Here is a 20,130-nt window from a genome sequence, read left to right on the forward strand (position 1 = left end):
ACAGAGAGGGAAGTCGTCTGCTTGACACGACAAAATGGCTTCCACTCGCCTGTCCTCATTTCCACCTGTGTGCAATATCCAGGAATGAAAACACTTTCGAGAAGAAAGTAAGGAATTTCTTTGGTTCTGGAAATACATTGATGTGATTGGGATTATCATTTCCTGCGAATTTTCCTTTTGTAAATAATCGGATAATCTCTCCAGGAGTTGATTGGATTCCATTTGTGATAACGCTATAGTTGAAATCTACGGGACTTTTTCTGGATTGCTGTATAATGAAAAAGTGTGATCTGATTTCAGTTACAATTATGAACATATAGGATTACAACTGTAATGATGCGACCAGATGATCTTAGTCACCTCGAGGTACTGGACGAGAACACCATTGTTCAGGCGCTGAGAGGCAGATTCCATAAAGATAAATATTACGTGAGTACAAAACCCAGGTGAAAATATTCTTTGAATATGTTTATTGATAATCAAATAAAGTTTTGATATTGAAAATATATAAAAGAGAAAAAGTTAACATAACGAATTTTTAATTATCATAGATAATTGCAATAACCATCATACCAGCATGTAGTATTTCTTAAAACACCACGCTAATGATATGAATCCACTTCATTTCTTTTAAGCACCAATTTCAACATGTGGCTACTTTATTTCTTTACACTAGACGTATAAACGTGATATTCAGATCGCTCATATTACTATTAATGATGTTAAATGTTACTATTAATTTCTTTATTTCAGACGTATATAGGTGATATCCTAGTCGCTGTAAATCCGTGTAAACCTCTAAATCTTTTCGAGAAAACGGTAAGAAATATTCATTAAACAGGCGCCTACAATGTAAAAAATATTTTTGATGCATTATATATGTTAACATACACGGATCCCATTTATATTATTTATACTCCAATTCAGCTGTCCCTAATACTAGTGAAAACTATTAATAAACCACTATTTATCCTCACCGTAATGCTCCTATCAAACTATACTGCTAGTAAACTGTTCCTGATACAAGTACAATACACACACCACATTTATCTTATATATATGCTTCTGATAGACTATCCTAATGTCAGGATTTGTCCTGGTCAACAAAACCATTGTCTATTTATTATACGGTGTATCATACTTTTGTTATACTGTACGTCACGTAAGGTTGTGTCCATGTCAATGACACCAGTACATTATATATACTCCTATAAAACGGCTCCGGATGTAAGTCTATTATACATAACACAGTCATATTATATATACTCCTATAAGACTTCCCTAAATCAGGATGTGTCTGGATAAAACATACATTGTTTATTATATTATACTTTTATTAAACTGTACCTCATATAAGGCTGTGTCCTTATCAACAACACCAGATGCATTATATATACTCCTGTCAAACTGTCCATCATATCTTATCCTAATTCCTATTCAACCATTTATATGATATATAAGTCTATACAGTCTATACATAATGTGTGATAAATGGACAAACTTATCTAAAGCTACGTGTTATGTTGTAATTAACAAACTATAGAGAGTTATGCGTGAAAAATGGTGTAGCTCATTTGGAGTTATGTGTGGTAAATGGCGGGTTTATTTAAAAGGTACGCGTTATAAATGGTCAGGTTTATCTAAAGCTACGTATAGTTAATGGTTTAGTTCATTTGGAACTATGCGTGATAAATGGTCTAGTTCTGTTGGAGTTATGTGTGATACATGCTCAAGGTATCATAGAATTAACTAAGTGTGATAAATGGATAGGTCTATTTTGAGTTTTATCTTATGAAAGGACAAGTGTATCTAAAGTTACGTATATTTAATGGTTTAGTTCATTTGGAACTATTCGTGATAAATGGTCTAGTTCTGTTGGAGTTATGTGTGATACATGCTCAATATATCATAGAATTAACTAAGTGTGATAAATAGTTTATCTAAAGTTACATGTGAAAAATGGTCATTGACAAGTCTATATAGAGTTATGTGTGATAAATGGTCAAATCTATATAAAATGACATCTGGTAAATGGACAAGTATATTTAGAGTTGTGTGTGATAAATGGACAAGTTTGTTTAAAGCTACATGTGATAAGTTGTCAAGTTAATTTAAATCTACCTGTGATAAATGGTCACGTTTGTTTTTAGTTATGTGTGATAAATGGTCAAGTTATTATAGACTTAACATTGTGTGAAAAATCTATTTGGAGGTATGAGTGATAAATGGTAAAGTCTATGTAGGGCTATGTGTAATAAACGGACAAGTCTTTATAGAGTAAATTAAGTTTGATAAATGGACAAGTTTATCTAAAGTTATGTGCGTTAAATTGTCATTGACAAGTCGTTAGAGCGCTATGTGTAATAAATGATCAAGGCTATCGAGAGATATGTGATAAACAGTCAAGCCTATGTAGAGTTATGTCTGATAAATGGCCAGGTCTATATAGAGTTATGTCTGATAAATGGTCAGGTCTATATAGAGTTATGTCTGATAAATGGTCAGGTCTATATAGAGATATGACTGATGCATGGTCAGGTCTATATAGAGATATGACTGATAAATGGTCAGGTCTATATAGAGTTATGTCTGATAAATGGCCAGGTCTATATAGAGATGTGACTGATACATAGTCAGGTCTATATAGAGATATGACTGATACATGGCCAGGTCTATATAGAGTTATGTCTGATAAATGGCTATGCCTATATAGAGTTATGTCTGATAAATGGCTATGCCTATATAGAGTTATGTCTGATAAATGATCAGGTATATATATAGTTATGTCTGATAAATGGTCAGGTCTATTTAGAGTTATATTACGTTTGCCCAGATTTCCCCTTGTTCAAATTAGATAAGATATGGTTACGTGCATGGCTGTAGGTACCATAAGGACCCCTGTGTTTCTACATTAAGAACAACCATTGCATATAGACCACAAATGTCTAAATTTAGAACAGTCTTACCATATGGACTCTATATGATTCTAAATTTAGAACAGACAGACTATATGGACTCCACATGATTCTTGATTTGGAACAATTTACAATATTGACGCTGCAGACTAGCACACTATTTATTTTCATAGCAAATGCATCGATAACCCTATAACGGCAGAATTTGAGGATATAATTGTTTGAAATATTTTGTGATATTTCACTTAAGGCATTTTTATTTAATTTAATTGATTGGAAGCTTTTTGGACTTAAGAAAATATATACATGTGTTTATTATAAGGTATTTGGTAAGTTTTTCAATTTCATAATAATACATATTGATATTAGGTAATTATGAAATACCTGATAAGTATGTACAAATGTAATATATATTCACAGTGATATAAGGGTCTTTGTTTCGCTCCAGTCAATATTGTCCTACCAGTTCTATTTAACACAGTATGGACCTGATAGAAGGTCCATAATTGATAATTGTGTTATTAATTGTCGTCTATATATTTATATCTGATAAGTGATTAAGTTTATATAGTTACTATATAAAAAGATGAGTTTATAGAGACGAGAGTTTCACAAAATAACACCGAACCATTTTCACAATTATTTCGTAAACTGTATGCTAACGGCAATATATGATATAACATGTAGTACTACCATTGATGCTGGGATATATCTGAACATTTTACAAGAATTTTATATGAACCAATTCAGGCAATAAATAACAATAAACATGCTCAAATACTCTTAAAAACGTACCAGTAGAAAGATGGCTAGATATCCATAGTTTTAACTATATGTAATATGTATTGCTGTAATATTTTAACTTCGCCATATTTCAGAACCATGAGGAGTATGAAAATCTGTTGGTCCGATCCGAGAAGCCCCCTCACCTGTTTTGGGTGGCTGACCACGCGTACAGGGCTCTACTGGAAAATGGGAGAAACCAGTGTATCCTGGTTAGTGGGGAGTCTGGAGCAGGAAAGACAGAAAGTACAAAATATATGATACGACACCTCATGAGGATCAGCCCAAGTAAAGATAGACACTTGCTCGACAAAATTGTCCAGGTAAAACATTGTCTTGGCGTAAATAGCAATTGTCGGATAATCCTACTAGACAGCTCACATTGAATGTCAGACTATGTTCTACCTTGAAAAATAATCAGACAAATTATTGAAATATTTTCATTTAATTCAAACATTTGTTTGTACATCTTCAAATGAGCTAATGAGGTGAATAATCAGCAAACAATCTCACTGGGAATAAACCAACAATCGAGTGTCCCTTAAATTTTATAATGAATTGGTGCGATGGTGTTATTGGCTTAATTTGAATTTTTAGGAACTAGGCTTTATTTTTAAAAAAAAACTAAAACAAAAACAAACAAAAAACACACGAAAAAAAACCCCAACAAAAACTAGAAAAAAAAATAGAAAAAAAAACCCAATAAAAAAAACAAAAACAAATGGCCAAATGGATTAAACTGCACCGTACGGCTGTTTTGTACTATTTTGTATGGCTCATTAGTGACGCTAAGGGCCCTAAGTATTAATACCTAAGAGGCGACAAAACTTTTAAATGAATGCACACTTAATATTCAAAATGCCCCTATCTAAATGCTAGATAGCTCCTTTTATCTTAAAACTTAAATCAGATAAGGTTTGCAGCAGACCCAGAAACATCATTACGTGATAACATCTGACAAATTTAATGCAATAAAACCGATCGGCTTTATGTTTTGAAATAATCCAGATAAATTTTACGTAAATTTCTTGAAAACAACAGCAATACGGACAGTATATTGCGTCTGAACGGTTTGTGCGCTATGCCATTTGAAATACATAAGTGTAAATATAAATTATGCATGTTTTACTTAGTTGATTCATTTCACGTGCATCTGACACGTGGATGGATTTATGATTAAGGGATTCTTTCACTTTTGCTCTATCAAGCCTTCGTTAGCGTTTAATTGCTTCTATGCTTTAATTCGGCTTATACATATTGAACAGCATAGCTTGTCAGTCATATAATTATATATATATATATATTGTATTCCTTTGGCTTTGATATATCGTTTGGTAACTGAGCGCGACGGCTTGCTATAATAAATTTTAGAATAATTAATATCAGTCTCATGTGAGTTTGAAATGAATCTATTTCTATAAGGTGATAAATATTGATAACATACAAACAAAAGGCTAAATGCGATAAAAAATGAAAAAAGTGGTCGATTTATTTATTTATTTATTTATTTTTAATGAATTTTATTTGAATGCCATCAATGTCATATGAAATAGGAGTAGGTACACGATTTATTTTGACGATGGTGTTTAATTTCTATGCTAATGATAATAATAAGTTATATCAAAACATTCAAACCATAGTTTTCATTCTTGCCATAACACATTGGCGGTTAGATCCTCCATTTTTTCTATTATCAAACAATAATGAATCTTTGGTTTCTGTTAATTCAGTTAAGAAGAATCCGACACCATAGAAAATATCAATACACTTATTTTTTAATAGCATCATTAACCCGTTTGTCATCTTATACAAAATGTGTTTAATTAAAATACCAGATAAACGGTTAGTTAATGAATAGTGATTTGGTAGTTAATTAATGAGATTTTTTATCTGGAGTACTCAGTAGATCTTAAAGCAAATTGTATTGTTCAAACCACTTTAAGAGGCCCTGTTGTATATAATTACCCTGGTTCTGGTTAACGTGTCCAACAATTAGATGTATCTTGTCTCATTATAGACACTCAACATGTTCCGCCGGCAGGCATACTATGTTATTTATGACTAGTTCCTTTTATATACTGTCACTGAAAACTGTAAACGCTTAAGAATTATTAAACCATTAATCCATTCTAGTTATTCTTCTTTATGACATCTCCCTATGGATTCACTTGTGAGATAAACTATACATTGGTGTTTTAAATCAAATTAAGCATTAAACTGTGAGAACATGCTTTAAAGCATGGGACTAGTACATAGCGTATTCCATGTTTCAATATTTTGTATAATAATATGATTATGATATAGATAAAGGTAGTCTGTTTAACCCTAGCTTATTTTATACAACAATATTATTATGATATAGATACGGGTTATGTATTCAACCCTGATTCTATTATACTATGATATGATTATGATATGGATGGAGGAAATTTATTGAACTCTGATTTATTTTATATAATATATCAACGAAACATGACAAAGAGATATAGGAGTTTATCAATTATTATATGAATAATACATTTTATTTGATGATAAGATTAACTCCATGAACCAACTCGGTTTATATTACCTGTATATACGATATCAGCGTTAAGATACCACATTGTTGATAACATCACAGTGATATAATCGTATAATAATATATATTACATACATTAAGATAAATAAGATAGTTCCTAAACAATGAATTCTCTAAGATGGTCTCTGAAAGCAAATTTGCAGAAATGACAGTGGATCAACCAGATACATGATTAAGTATATCATCATTCTAAACGTACCAATATATTTCAATGCACTGTGTTATCCAATACACTGCTTATTGATATAAATGTATAGAAAATTTAATAAAAGCTGTTGTTTAGCATTATCATCTGACCTAACTCAGGCAAGTGATCCATGGCCACGCACCATCAACTACGACCGATAGCCCCAGGGGCCTTGTCCCTATAATAACCTGTCCAGGAGGTGACAGGCCATTCATTACCTGTGACGGACCTCCGTCAGTATACCTTTTTGTCTTTGACCTCTACCTGCTCTAATCGAAGTCATTATTACCTAGGACCGGACGGTCAATCAAGTCTGTCTCACTATATGGCACAACTGCGTTCATTCCTGCAAACATCATGTGTGTATGCAAAGTGTGCAAATTTTTATTGTACATTAATTACCAGAGTGATAATTCATATACCGGTATGTACTGTGTATACACTGGCCGGAAGAGGACGGCTACCGTGTATATGATTATTATAAGGCTGATAAAGCAATAAATATGTCTGCAGAAATTATATGAATATTGCACATTCGCGTATTTGTATAAACCGATAGGTCAAAACCTTTAAATTGACAGATGACAATACCTGTCAGGTCATATTCGCAACATGCCATGTCCAACATCACAAGAATTTTTCAGCAGCGCTAATAAACTATTTGACTTATTATTAAGTGCTTGCAGGTAAAACTTACGTCTAATATTTTGATAAAGTAATATAAGAGAAATATTCAATTTAATGAAATTCAGATAAAAATAAAATACTTCTTGAATTACAGGATTGTAACCACACAGCTGAATAGGGCAACATAGTAAAATAGCACATCAATAAATGATAACGACAGAATACCATCAAATCCGCAAGAGCCAACGTCTATCATAATAAAATCATAGTAAAACACAATAATAAGTGGTACACAATTGAGTGAAATCAAAACTCTTATGCTCCTTTATATACATATATTGCATGTTATGTAAGACCTTATACACCCATTTTAACTGACTGATCATTTTTCTAGGTTAATCCATTACTTGAAGCATTCGGCAATGCTGCCACTGTCATCAACGGAAATTCCAGTCGATTTGGAAAGTTCATAGAGCTCCACTATACAGAAGAAGGGTCATTACTTGGAGGTAAGAATCAAAAGTAAACTTTGATAAAAAGCTAGATAAAAAATTCATATATATATGCAACTTATGCATTATTATCTTAATTGAATCAGGAAGTAATAACAATGCCGGGGCCGCGGTGGCCAAGTGGTTAAGGTGTCGCGACACTTTATCACTGGTCATCATGCGAGTTCGAAAGCCATTTTAGGAGTTGCCTGATACTGACCGTAGGCCGGTGGTTTTTCTCCGGGTACTCCGGCTTTCCTCCACCTCCAAAACCTGGCATGTCCTTAAATGGCCATGGCTTTAAATAGGACAGTAAACTAAATAAACCAGAACCACTAACAATTCTAAAAAAGTTAAAATTACACTTACAAATGAAAAACGTTATGACACAATTACACAATACATAGTAATACGTTAAATGTATAAGATGTACGATGATAAAACTACTTTAGAAAAGCATAAAACAATGTGACCTCTGTATAAGTAGTTACAGCCTTACTGTCCTGCCAAGGACACGTGATTTCTTGAGTAGGGCTTAACTTCTAATAGACCATAATGTTATATAGTCGTTAATCATAGCGATATATCACTCTATGTCATCAAGTGCATTGTGTTGATATTATGTCATAGCTAAATGTCTGAATGTACATTAGTACTTAAACTTGATATGTATTTCCGCTATATACATCTACGATTTTCAAGTTATAAGACAGTGACTTTTGCTTTATTGTTACGACATTAAGAAGCTTGATGTATGTTAGCAGCTTTGTTAATCGTTTAATATTACTGTATATCTCAGTTACAAAATTAATTATGAATTGATTGCAAGATTGAAATGCTGAGCCAAATTGGTGACAAATAACATTACGATGTTACCACGCCTTTTTTAATATGTCTGCAATTTTGTTGAAAGTATAGGATTGCAGTCACAAAATACCAGTGAAATCAAACCCAATGTAGCCTTCTGCAAGGGTGTTTTATAATAAGATAGCCATGTCTTCCTTGCTACAAAAGGAAAGGTCAACTGTAATCATTATCATTCAACGTCAGGTCATTATTGATCAGGATGTCATTTAATACTTTACGTGATTGTATCGTTAACGAGTGATTAAAAAACAAGGTATGAGGCCTCCTATCTAGTGATTAAGTCAGCATGTACATGAATAAATATACTTTGTTTTAACCAACATCATTGAATAACAAGACACATCTTTTAAAGGAATAACACCAGGACTTTCATATTCGCTAAATCGACAAAATTCTAATACAGCTTGTCATATTGATGTTATCAAACATGCTAATCTGAATTACACAAATCAAAATAACAATCATACACATACCATTCACATAATATATATAAAAAGAAATTAAAATACTTAATGAATTCTACAAAAAAATATGCTCAGGGAAGGGAAAGTCAAATTTATCAAACACAAAAAGTATCCGATAAGGAAAATTTGGGTATTTAACAATCTGTTTAAGATTAATACAGCACATATATTCTTTTGTTTCAGCAAAAATTGATGACTATATATTAGAGAAGTCCCGAGTAGTGTACCGGAACAAAGGCGAGAAGAATTTCCATGTATTCTACTCTCTGTTTGCTGGTATGTCGCGGGATCGCCTCTTATACTACTTCCTGGAGGATCCTGACTGTCACAGGTAAATATGATTTCCATATTTAAATCAGTGCGTTTTGATAGTTCATACTACCATTGATGAAATTTAATCAATTCAGTGTCGTTCTTAAATTTCAAAAATATTTGAAACACATTAAATCCACTTCTTCAGAATCATGCGTGATGGCGACCCAACATGTGGGGTATTCCGGGACTCGGATGAGTTCCAAAACTACAAGATTATGTTTGGAGAACTGACAGTGATTATGTCACACATAGGGTTTTCGGATGAGGTAGGTAATAATTGTAATCAACATCAACATCAATATGTATATGTAGTATATATACTGTACGAATAGACACATTGACCATGTTCACCGTGGCAATTAATTTCCAAATTTCTTGAAAAACTTTTTAAGTTATAAACTTACCTTTAAACCTGAATTTGTCTCCTCTTCCTTTGCTCATGTAGCAATGGCATATATATTTTACAACTTATGACATATATTTTCTTTTTTCATCGGCATTTACGTTGTGCTGTGTCAAAACAGGCCATACGACCAAATATGTTCTAGCTGGAACCGCGATGAATATTTAGGTATAAATTATGCCTGTTATATTTTCAGCATATATCAGTCATTTTCCTCGTTCTGGCTTCTGTGCTTCATTTGGCGAACATAGTATTCATGCCCTGTGAGGAAACAGACGGTGTGACTGTAGCGGACGAATACCCTCTCCATGCAGTTGCCAAACTTCTCGGCATAGAAGATGAAGTTGAGCTCACTGAAGCTCTTATCTCTAATGTCAACTTCATTAAAGGTGAGATATTATGGTTTTGGATTTAAACTAAAGCATATATTTCAAAAAATACAAACTTCATAATGATACATCATTGTTGTGTTTCAGCGTATTTCCCTTGCTAAGTTAGATATGAAAAATAATCGTTTAACGTCTAAAAAGATTTTCAAAATATACTTAACTGAATAGCACCTTTAGGTAGTAATCGACATATCATATAGATGTGCAATATTCAAAAATAAAACTTCATCAAAATGATAAAGAGAAATATTCAACCAATTGTTTTGCCACAGGAGAACGAATTCAGTCTTGGAAAAACCTCCGAGAAGCAAACGACAGCCGAGACGCCCTGGTGAAAGACTTATATTCCCGGTTGTTTGGATGGATTGTCGGCCAAGTGAACAGAAAACTATGGTTGCATAATGATAGCAAATCATCGCAGTAAGTATGACAAATAAGTGGAATATACAATTAAAGGCATGGTAGTTTCATATATCATTCTACAAATGTTCTTTAAGAAGAAGTCCTTTTTCTGGTGTTAATCAAATATTATATTTACAATCTGGAATCGTACTTTAAAATTAAAATGGAACCATTTTTCAAAATATGTTAAAGTTGATATTTTGTTATTTTGCAGTCTCACAAGAGGACTTACAATCAGTCTATTGGACATGTCTGGGTTTGAAAACTTCAGTACTAACACCTTTGATCAGTTTCTCATCAATATTTCAAATGAAAAGCTACAGCAGTATTTTATGGACTACATTTTCCCGCGAGAACGCCGCGAATACGAGATCGAGGGCATTGAGTGGCGGGACATCGTATACCACTCAAATGACGATGTACTGGACCTTGTATTCAGGGTAGGCACAACTTCCGGTTTCTTTTTGGAATGTACCGATACATAAATGTGTTTTCACAGAACTAGTTTGATTAGTTTGGAAAATTTATCATAACAAGCTTTTCACGTTTAGATTGATTTGGATGGTGACATAGTTCAGAATAAACGTGAATCAAACGTTCGTTTGAAATCCAATATTGAACATTTTGAAATTCATAGAATAATGGTCTTTTGCACCTCTCTATCCAGAAGGAAAAACAACTGATTGATTTAATTCAATTTGGTTCTATGATATTTAACTTTCAAGTTAAGTTTGCTTTTATGCACAATCCTTTTGAGAAAAACAACTTGTACACTTGTTATGTATGATGGAATTAAAAGATGTATAATAACTTTACATAAGTTATTTGCTTTAGAATTATAAAGAACATGAAAACATGTCCCATGGGTTTTCATCTGAAGATGAATGTCTTACCAATTACAGAGACCAGATGGTGTTCTCTCCTTACTGGACGAAGAATCTATTTTCCCAAAATCCACCGACGTGACATTGGTACAGAAACTGAATCAGTATTGCAGAGATACACACAGATATGTGAAGTCAGTGGGAGAGCGGACAAGCTTCGGGATCCGACACTATGCCGAACAGGTACTCCTACCTTCATAATAGTAACATTTTACTAGTACTTGGCTCTGTATAGAGATAATAATTTGTCTGGAAATTCTGTTGAAAAGTGCCATGGCAGTGGTTGAACATTTGGTTCTTTACCACTACAGGTGATGTACGATGCCGAGGGCTTCCTGGAGAGGAACAGAGATAATTTAAGCATAGACCTTGTTTCCTGTCTCCTCAATAGCAACAACGACTTCATCAAGGACCTCTTTACTGCATCCATGTCCCCAACTGGCACCATATCAGAGTAAGCAGGCTGTTATTACATGTGTATAAGTCTCGTATGATAATATCTATAAACAATGTTATGGTAATTCAGACAATATCGTTTGAGCATATCTTTGTTATCCTTTAACGCGTTTTGCTATGTCTCATTTGAAATTTGATATTTCATTTGAAAACAACATGTTTCGAGACTGAAATTTTGCTTCAATCAGTAAAATATTTTCAGTCTCGAAAACCACATGCCATGATGATTAGACAAAATGTCAATTACGCGGAATATTAATGAAAAAAATATGAAGATATTTTTATACGATAAATGAATTCACGTGTAGTAATGAAGGAAACACTTGTTTGACTATTATGTGAGTATGACACAACATTAACACCAGGAAGACATCGAATCAACAGCCATGCCTCCCACAAGTGACATATGTTACCACTTTATCAGAACCCTAACATTAATCACAGATCATATATGTCCACCGTCACGTAATATCACGTGAAATATTAAAACATGGATGTGATTTCACAATCCTTTAACATAACATAGAATATTTGTTTCTTTTGAATGACGATAGTATTCTTTTCGGAAAGGTTAATCGCTATCAATATACAGGGGGAAATGCAACTTGTATAGTCTAACGGAAACATGTTAAATTCTTTCTGTTAAGTGTTTAAGTGGTAAATGCATATCTTATTTTCTCATTCTTGTACATGTTTGTGTAAGGAATCTAGCATATACACGTATCAAATTAATCGCGACGGTGTATGGTCGAATTAATTATGTTCCTTCTGCATTACTCACGGCTATCAACTTCAGTGATTTCATTGTCTTACCGGCTGTAAGTTATGCCATATTTTAATTGACTATGTAGCTGATCTATGTGTAATAACGGAGTTGAAATCAGTACAAATTCCTACATCTTCATATAAGTGTGTGTTATTTATTCATTTAAATTAATTATTTACAAATAAATCCGAATTCGTTTCCATGGACAATTTTAGTTGAGAGATGAAATTGTATGTTAATTTAAACATGTGTATATGTCAAGATTTACTGATATTAATTTCACATCCGGTGTGAAAGCAACATATTTTGTCACGTAAACCAGACAGTAACTCATTCATACAACTTTGTATAATAAACTATTTTCGGTGATGTCCTATCTAAACAGAGATATGGCATTGACCGAATGATTTGCATTATAATATTCTCATTAATAGAAGTATATACAACATTTGACATTCTCAGGATATTTCAAAATCATACCCGACTTAATATATTATTCTCTTATTTACCATATAAGGATATTTCATTCTAACGTAGTAGCCATTGAGTAACTACGGCGGTTTGTTCTGTAATGACTTATTCGATGAAGGCGTTACATGGGAACGCCTACCACACAAATGTCATACCAGGATGTTAAGAACAAAACGTTCTGTTCTGAAAATCCATCATTATATGGCATTAGTGTATAGTTTCCGTTTTTGTGGTTTATATGGAAGTGAAATCAATTTCTTTATATATAAATTGGCTTTAGTACATGATGGATTAACTTCTGTGGTAATGATGGGGGTGGAACTGGTCTTGTAGGGTAATACTTTATTATCAAAAAAAATATCGTTGATATTAATATCGAACAAAAGTGGCGATTTCTTCATTTTCTGTTTATTTCTGTCATAGTGTCCAAGTATCCTCCTATCAAATAGATTATTATTGAATGGTGTTATTTTTTTGTAGTTTTGCCAGTAAGTGTACATCTCGACCATGTCTACCTAGCGTGTGGCCGTCAGCGATAGAACCCGAAAGACTGCGCGAAAGTGTTTCACGGCAGGCGTCTCTAAAGATCAGAAGAAGGTATGTATTGCATCAAATAACACCATTTATTCCATATCAAACGTTTCACGTGGATTATGGGCGTACTTAACCTGCAAATCCCAAACACTCAGATTGATAATACGATCACTAAAAAGGCGTATTCATTTAACAAGGCCAACCAAACTCCCACTCTACAAAACATGTGGGACATGAACAGAAGATGCCCCGTAATGTGGGCGTACAATAACCTAATTGTTTCTTGACTCATTTCTACTATTCATGAAATCATGGCAACTTTGACCACACAAATTTACATAATATCTATATTGTAAATGAGGCGTCATGTCAAAGCCAATATATATACATGCAATACCTTATAGAAGTTTGTGTACGCTGCCTCTAGTTGAATTGTTTTCTCTCTTTAGTCGTGGATTATCCGGGGAAAGTGTTTCCAGTTCCCTTGCAGGCAAGACATCGCCAACAGTGACTCGTCACTTTAAGGTAGATAGTTATGACAATATCATCAAGAATGTATTCAATTTCTATATATTTTGCTGGATTGACGTGATAGCAAACAATTCCATCATCTTAATAATCCTCGAATTGTCTGCATGACTGAATTTGAGCTTTGTTGTTCATGGGGGTGAAGTATATCTAATATTTGTTTTTATTTGTTAAATCGGCTTCCAGTATTTCAAAATTCCGTATTTTCCTTTTTTTTTATTTACATCACTTTTAACTTACATGCTTATTCAAAGTATACATATGAGTTTAATTTATATGCAGAATATAGTATGTTGAGCTAAATTCTGTAGTGTTCACCACAGTGTCTTTAATCAATTTATTTCATTTCAGAGATCGCTCTCAGATCTCATGACAAAGCTTTCTCAAGCACAGCCTCTTTTTGTTCGGTAAGTTATTCTCTTGTCCATCATGATTGTTTGTTGGTCTTATCGATAAACAAATGCAAAATAACCATAGTCATACATGTTATAGAAATGCATTAATGTTAGCAATATATTCCGCTTGATTAACTAGCTGACATGTGGTTAGTAATAAACATAGTTGTTTCTGGTATCTCTCAAGTATCATTCAATTATTTGTATCCGCAGATACCCTATAGCATCACTTGTCCTAAAAACAATTGTATGCTAATCGGCATGTACTTATAAAAATCTTATGTCTACTGCTTGTAGGACATGTGTAATCAACCGGTAAAATTTTCTGTCTCGTTCAAAAATATTTGCATCTTGCACATTTTGATTCTGACCACAGGCAAATATTTGCTCATTCGCGCGTTAATTTTATTTTTTATTATCCTTATCGGATTTGCTGTTTGAATTTAAAATGTGATTAGCCTATGTCATTGAATAGCCTGTCGAAAAATAGCTACTGTCAGTGAAAATTCTTGTCATATGATATTCTTCATATCACCTGTGCACACGTGTTTGTGGTGAGGATAAACTTTTAATACCTGATTACGCAAACAAAACTTTTAATTAAGATTAACTAATTACTGTAAATCACTTATTATTCTCATTAGATTTATTTCCACGTTAATAAGACAGAAGAATCCATTATTTGTACGAAATCAATACCAAAATATCGGATATCGATGTAGAAGTCTTGCAGACTCCATGACTCTAATAGTTCTAATCATTCACGAATTGGAAGTCACTTCTGTATGAAGGTTTGAGAGATATGTCTGAAGACGTTAGTCCGCGTTATAAAGTAGTCGCGGAATTTAAGTGATTTACAGTATTGTCCAATACGGATATCAAACCTATTACATACAAGTATGTTAAGGAAATCTTTTGATGAAGCGTCCGTTAACGATAAGAACATTGAGAAAGAAATTTTCAAATGATTAAATCCTTATTAACTATTTTGATGACTGCAGAATTTTATATGTTTATCATTATTATTTTTCAATATTTTTGCAGGTGTCTTAAACCGCACAATACATTATCTTCTGGGAAGTTTGACGTTGAATTAATCCGACGACAACTCCTTTGCAATGGTCTCATGGAGATAGCCGAGTTAAGGAGAGATGGATATCCATTTAGGATTAGATATGAGGATTTTCTAAGGAAGTAAGACAATTGAAGCTTTAAATTTATGTTTACATATCATATGTTTACGTTATTTATTAATATACAAATTTTATAAGAACTGATTTTGGTTTCTATTTTTGGGTTAATTCTATCTTCATATTTAATATGCATATGACATACATAACAAATATTCGAAATAGAAATGTCACATATTGGAAATAGCTTGCAAATAACTCAGTTTCATTTCACAATTTTCACCTATTTAAGCAATATTCATTACGTTTTGCTGCAGGTACTCTGATATATGTGATTACGCGAATGACGTCACGAATGAACGGGAATCTTGTACAGAGATACTCCGAACAGCAAACATAGAGGGATATCAAATGGGCAGATCAAAGGTATGCTATTTTTTAGAGTATTTACGTAAAGATGCTACGTCTCCGACCAAACAATATTCATGATGGATTGAAAACAAAAACATGCCATTGTATATGTTTACACAATATTAAAAGTTACATTGTTTGTGCTATAACTACTTCAAAAAGTTTGAACTTCTAATTATATCTTTCACAGTTAAAGTGAATAATTAATAATTACATACCGAGGAAATTAATTCGTGCCTCACATCTATATTTTGTATGCAACGTTTGGTCTGAAATGATATAGGGATGCTGCAAGAATTGTTTTGATTTTATTGGTTACTGATTAGATACATGTATATACCTTTAATGTATTTTAGCAATGTATAAGCTGTATGTGTTGTAGCATCTTTAAACAGGCTTTATTAATTGAAATGATAATTATCTCTTCCACATATCCCATTCAATTAAACGTTTCTCATGTCAGACATTTGACCCAAAATTCAGTAGATAATATTCCTCTTGTCTGTTTTATAATTCAGCAAGTCAACATTCCAATCATTTTATCAACGAGCATCGTTGATATTTTATGGAGAAAATCTCTCACTAATTATTTACGACTACCCTGACAAAGGTGATACGGAAAACAGTATCATTTATATCATTACCATATCGAAGGTTATGAATAATAATATTACAGACACATTTATTATGTAAGACTGAATTTGTTATCATGCGTGAAAGCGAATATATATCAAGTGTTGTTTACCTACAGCTTTCGTATTAATTTTTTCATAATGATATCATCAATGTTGGTTTAAGAAACAGTGCATTTGTTATTGTTATTGGTTGAACTTAATAAGATATCGCTATACATATATGAACATGTATATATAATATAAATTTATTTTAACTTGTACATGTATTGTATTCTTACCTCCAGATTTTCCTGAAAAATTGGCAAAAGGACAATTTGGAAATTCTTCTTCGAGACAAGGTAACGACAATGCTGAAATAGTGAAAATAACAATGAGTTCAACTACAATATGTTATCTATACTGTGCATCTTTTCAATACAATGCAGGAATGTGTACTTCAATTATTTGTCCTTCGTAAAAACCCTACAAAAGTTTTGAGATAAAATGCTTTAGTGGTTTATTGATATATAGATGAATAGAGGAGGACATCTAAACGTTTCTTCAGTAATATCAAATATATCTTCTATTTATATTACTGTAGACACTTTTAGATGTCCTTTATTTATCTATACAGTATATCAATAAAACACTATAGCATTATATCTCAACACTTTTGTAGCCACACGAGTGAAATATATTTGGCATAGTGTAACTGATACTGTTTGATATTCTGTTTATTATATTTCAATGCAAAAATATACCAGGAAGCGTTAACAATCTCCCATTGTCGTTTGTAAGCAGTGCTGTGATTGGTAAAGTCAGACAAAGTAATATTTTTCACTAGTGAAAACTATCATTTTTGTGGAATGAATCATTTTCGATATTTCACAGATGAAAATGTAATAACTGTATTTACGTTATACGTTACAGTTGAGAGAAAAAGAGATACAACAAGAAGAGCTAAGACGTCGACAATCAGAGGCATCACTGCTATCAATGTTGTCAGAGGGAGGTGAAAATTTACACAGTACTCCTCGGCGGTCTGCTGACAGTGGTTTAGATATGGCGGGTAGTCCCCGAGACGGGACAAAGAATTTCGGAGACTTGTATGGAAAGAAGAACTGTCTCAATAAGCAATCTCGAGCACCATACCCAGAGGGTCAAAATCTCCTCGATGGAATGGATATGGACGATAGTGTCAGTGTTCCACCGAAAAAAGATAGCCGGGTTCAGTCGGAAGATAGCCGTAGTACAGATAACACAACAACAGTCGAAGTAGACAAAGAGAAAACCGAGCATTGGTACGACGATTTTGTATGCAAAACTATTGCACGCGCACAAGATAAAGTGTTCAATCACCAATTATAGTGTATTATAATACCAAATTTAAAAAACAAAAACAAAAAAAAACAAACAAAAAAACAAAAACAAAAAAAACAAAAACAACAAAAATATGCACAAATCAATCATTCAAATATCAAAGAGGTGCTTTTTATTTACGTTTTATTCCGTTTTCATTCTAGGCGACCGTATGACATTTTCCAAGTATCAGAGCGTGAGTTTGAAGAGAGTGATTACATATTCAAAGAAATCCTGAAGGGCATTCGACTTTTCCTATACGTGTTCTTCGTTATCGCTATCCTCAGTTGTGCTGTGGCCAGTAAAATATCACTCCTCCTTCTTACATCAGGGATTAGCAAGGTAACATTTTACAACAACTTAACAATGTCGCTTTGTTGTCCTTGTGTTTACATGTACTGAACTTGTTACCTAATGTTTGATTATGCAATCAAACCTTATTCATTTGAAAGAAAGGTCTCCAAACGCAAATTATCATTTTGGTGGCACATTGATTTCTTTAATAGGGCGGACAGTATTGATACCCTTGAAACGTATTATCATTAATAATATTACTATGTAATGATATTAGAAAAGGCTTGTGAGAATATGGATGCTAACAAACCACGTGCGTTTAATGCATTTTTCAGGACGCCGAATCACGGGGGGAGCATCTATTTATGGTTCTAATTTGCATGTGCTTACCAATTGGGTGGAGCTGGTTGATGGCCTTTATGAAAATCCTGTTTGGTGGCAAGGAATGGCCTTCAATAAAAACATTCGTTCTGGTGAGTTCTTCAGATTGATGACAATGTATCTGTGTTTTATGGCATCAGAGCAGTTGGTGCTTTACAATTTAATTTAATCATTCAATGTTCAATAACTGTTAAATAAACACAGTACGAATTTAAGTTATTTGTAAGTTTAAATCGCGATATTATATCTTGTAACTTAACGATGGTCATGATAGTTACATTTTTCTATTTTAGCTCCTTCTTATGGAAACCATGCAGACGTTTGGGTTGTGCCTTTTGCTATTCCGCGTGCTGCCTTCTACAGACTTTTTTAGTGGTCTAATAAAGACGTTTGCAGTTTGTCAAATTCCCAGTCTTCTGAAAGTGGTCGTTCATGAAAAGAGACCAAATCCAAGCCTCAGTGAAGTAGTTACCATCATCCTGAATATTGCCGCGTTTCTTGTACAAGTAGCATCAATTCCATTCTTTTCTACCGGAGAATTTTTGCTCGAAGGCAACCACACTCTTCTTGAAGGGCACAACGCTACGACATACGTCACGACGACTGTCGAAAAAGCAACAAACGGCGAATGGGAACTTCCAGTTGCGCTGGTACTAATATCTATCGGCTGGTGGGAGAATTACGTGTCTGGAGAATGGACAGTTTTCGGAAGGATCACTATACCATTTAAACAATGGCGGTCTATATTACAAGATACCAGAGAGACCTCATATTTCCTCGTAGCACCGTTCAAGGTTGGTCTTGCTGTCCTGTTCGCTCGCCTTCTTACAAACAACACTAATTTTGTTGTTCCAGCTTCTAGTCATTTCAATCAAACCACTAGTGAGTACGACTCAAAATTCGAAGAGGTTGGTGTATCCTACAGTTTAGTGTTTATTCAAATTGGATCTGGAATAATATGTACATACCTGGCTGGACTTGCGTGTAAACTACACATGCAAAGAACAGCCTTCGCTCTTCCATTGATCATTGCCCCTCCCGTGTCACTGGCAGTGATATTCTTGCAATGTGAGTATCAGTTTCTTCCTGCTCACTGGCACTTGGGTGGCTGGTTTTGTGGGAAGTACGAATTGGAATCCATGCTCGTCCCACTGATCTGCGCCTTTCTGTTGTGGCTGTCTTATTCAATTACAGTTTCACATATCTGGTTCCCACAGAGTGAGCGAATGGCCAAAATAGAAAAGTAAGTGTATCACAAATAATTTACAATGATATGACATTATTGATATTCATATTTTAAACTATTATAATACATTGTATGAAACGCCTATTCTTCTGAAACTTTATTCGTTCATTTTGTTAGTTATTTTATTCATTTATCTATTTATTATTATTTTTATCCTCTTGTTGCTTTTCCATATAGTTTATTGTCTTTCTTACGGACTTGATTTTTGTTGCATATTTATATTCATATTATATCTTATTG

The 20,130-nt window shown here is 33.4% G+C and overlaps 1 protein-coding gene across 2 annotated transcripts in view; it reads left to right on the plus strand.

Annotated features, from left to right (window-relative positions):
* The first annotated feature begins 13 nt into the window (after positions 1-13).
* LOC117334391 overlaps positions 14-20,130 on the plus strand; it is a 29,677-nt gene continuing 9,560 nt past the window's right edge. Inside the window, exons 1-22 of one of the 2 annotated variants that reach the window (XM_033893992.1) lie at positions 27-107; positions 301-429; positions 754-819; positions 3,794-4,021; positions 7,485-7,599; positions 9,096-9,243; positions 9,373-9,493; positions 9,827-10,019; positions 10,292-10,439; positions 10,636-10,861; positions 11,324-11,488; positions 11,617-11,759; positions 13,479-13,595; positions 13,982-14,057; positions 14,412-14,467; positions 15,500-15,649; positions 15,903-16,011; positions 16,916-16,969; positions 17,541-17,911; positions 18,134-18,311; positions 18,599-18,736; positions 18,938-19,887. In XM_033893992.1, the coding sequence (XP_033749883.1) occupies positions 334-429; positions 754-819; positions 3,794-4,021; positions 7,485-7,599; positions 9,096-9,243; positions 9,373-9,493; positions 9,827-10,019; positions 10,292-10,439; positions 10,636-10,861; positions 11,324-11,488; positions 11,617-11,759; positions 13,479-13,595; positions 13,982-14,057; positions 14,412-14,467; positions 15,500-15,649; positions 15,903-16,011; positions 16,916-16,969; positions 17,541-17,911; positions 18,134-18,311; positions 18,599-18,736; positions 18,938-19,887 (3,848 nt within the window). In that variant the 5' untranslated portion in view covers positions 27-107; positions 301-333. Of the gene's footprint in view, positions 430-753; positions 820-3,793; positions 4,022-7,484; positions 7,600-9,095; positions 9,244-9,372; positions 9,494-9,826; positions 10,020-10,291; positions 10,440-10,635; positions 10,862-11,323; positions 11,489-11,616; positions 11,760-13,478; positions 13,596-13,981; positions 14,058-14,411; positions 14,468-15,499; positions 15,650-15,902; positions 16,012-16,915; positions 16,970-17,540; positions 17,912-18,133; positions 18,312-18,598; positions 18,737-18,937; positions 19,888-20,130 lie in introns of both variants that reach the window. The other variant, XM_033893991.1, reaches the window with a different exon arrangement.

The sequence above is a fragment of the Pecten maximus genome, chromosome 9 (assembly GCF_902652985.1).
Source record: "Pecten maximus chromosome 9, xPecMax1.1, whole genome shotgun sequence".
NCBI classification, from domain to species: domain Eukaryota; kingdom Metazoa; phylum Mollusca; class Bivalvia; order Pectinida; family Pectinidae; genus Pecten; species Pecten maximus.